This window comes from Otolemur garnettii, unplaced genomic scaffold (assembly GCF_000181295.1).
Source record: "Otolemur garnettii isolate 467f Iridium unplaced genomic scaffold, OtoGar3 scaffold00145, whole genome shotgun sequence".
Classification (NCBI taxonomy): Eukaryota; Metazoa; Chordata; class Mammalia; order Primates; family Galagidae; genus Otolemur; species Otolemur garnettii.
This window is the reverse complement of record NW_003852540.1, coordinates 4,177,899-4,179,030: the sequence shown is the minus strand read 5'-3', so window position 1 is coordinate 4,179,030 and position 1,132 is coordinate 4,177,899. Positions and strand designations below refer to the sequence as shown.

The 1,132-nt window shown below is 40.8% G+C and overlaps 1 protein-coding gene across 1 annotated transcript in view; it reads right to left on the bottom strand.

Annotated features, from left to right (window-relative positions):
- Positions 1 to 1,132, bottom strand: part of SMYD4 (SET and MYND domain containing 4) — a 55,501-nt gene that overhangs the window by 4,678 nt on the left and 49,691 nt on the right. The window contains exon 8 of the mRNA XM_023518705.1: positions 607 to 739. Coding sequence (XP_023374473.1) covers positions 607 to 739 — 133 coding nt within the window. The remainder of the gene's footprint in view (positions 1 to 606; positions 740 to 1,132) is intronic.

Sequence of the window (1,132 nt, the reverse complement as noted above, 5' to 3'; positions counted from 1 at the left end):
AAAAACAACCAACTCTACCTTCCACTTATGGTCAATTATTTCTCTTGACTCTAAAATCTAAGCTAAAGGTCAACTTTCATAAAGTAGGGTAAATAAATTCTCACAATGTCAACCTCTAAGGTAGAGTTTTCAGGGGTAATGGGGGAGTTCCACAACTCCTTTGCTGAAAAAAATTCTGAACACTTATATCCATTTGGTACATGACGTACTACTTTCTAGAAGAGACTTGTTCCGATTAGAACAGAACAACCTTTCTAGAAGTTACATCATCTAGCCCTGGAATTCAAATAAATGACACCAAACTTCTGGAATTGCATAAAGCTCACAGATATCAGTGATAACCCTTGATTGGTCAGGGCTACTTTAACTTAGCTCTTTGACATATAAGAAAACAACTGCTTAAATCATCTGGCTCTTTTCAAGGACACCACAGTAACTAAACTGGTTAGTGTTTGGTCTCATTGGCCTATATAGCCATCTTGTGGCTGGTATGGGGATAATTAAATTCAATTTTTCAATCATTACTGAGAATCCCTAAGTACAAGGTACTATCAGAATGAATTAAAGAGAAGGGGCTGGAAGACCAGAGCAGGGAGCCAGTCTCACCTAGTTCACCATTTCTGAGAAGCTTCCGGGCCATTTCAACCGCCTGTTGAAGGTCCTGTAACTGAGAAACTAGGTGGTCCCTGCTGATGGATTCTGTGCAAGATCTGTTGCCACAGCTCAGCATGTCATCTCCCTGTGGAAGTCAGTTTTATTTTTATTCCTCTGCCAGAGTTGGTATGTTTTTTTTCTTATATGATTACTCTGTAGTTGCTGACCCCACAGGGGAAAGAGCTTCCTGCAATAACACATCATAACCAAAGCCAGCTAGATTTCGTTTGATAGCAGCAATTCTAATGAAGGCAGTAGCTGATCTCACTTGAGATTTATTTTTTTAGAACAGAACTGGCAGAGTCCACAATTTCTTTCCATTTCTATAGCCCCCTCTCTACTCTCTTGGAGCCAGGACTTTGGATGATAGACATTTGTAGTGGTTATGCAAATGTCATAAGAAAACCAATAGAAAAAGGTGCTAGGGTGGTGTCTGTGGCTCAGTGAGTAGGGCGCCGGCCCCATATACCAAGGGTGG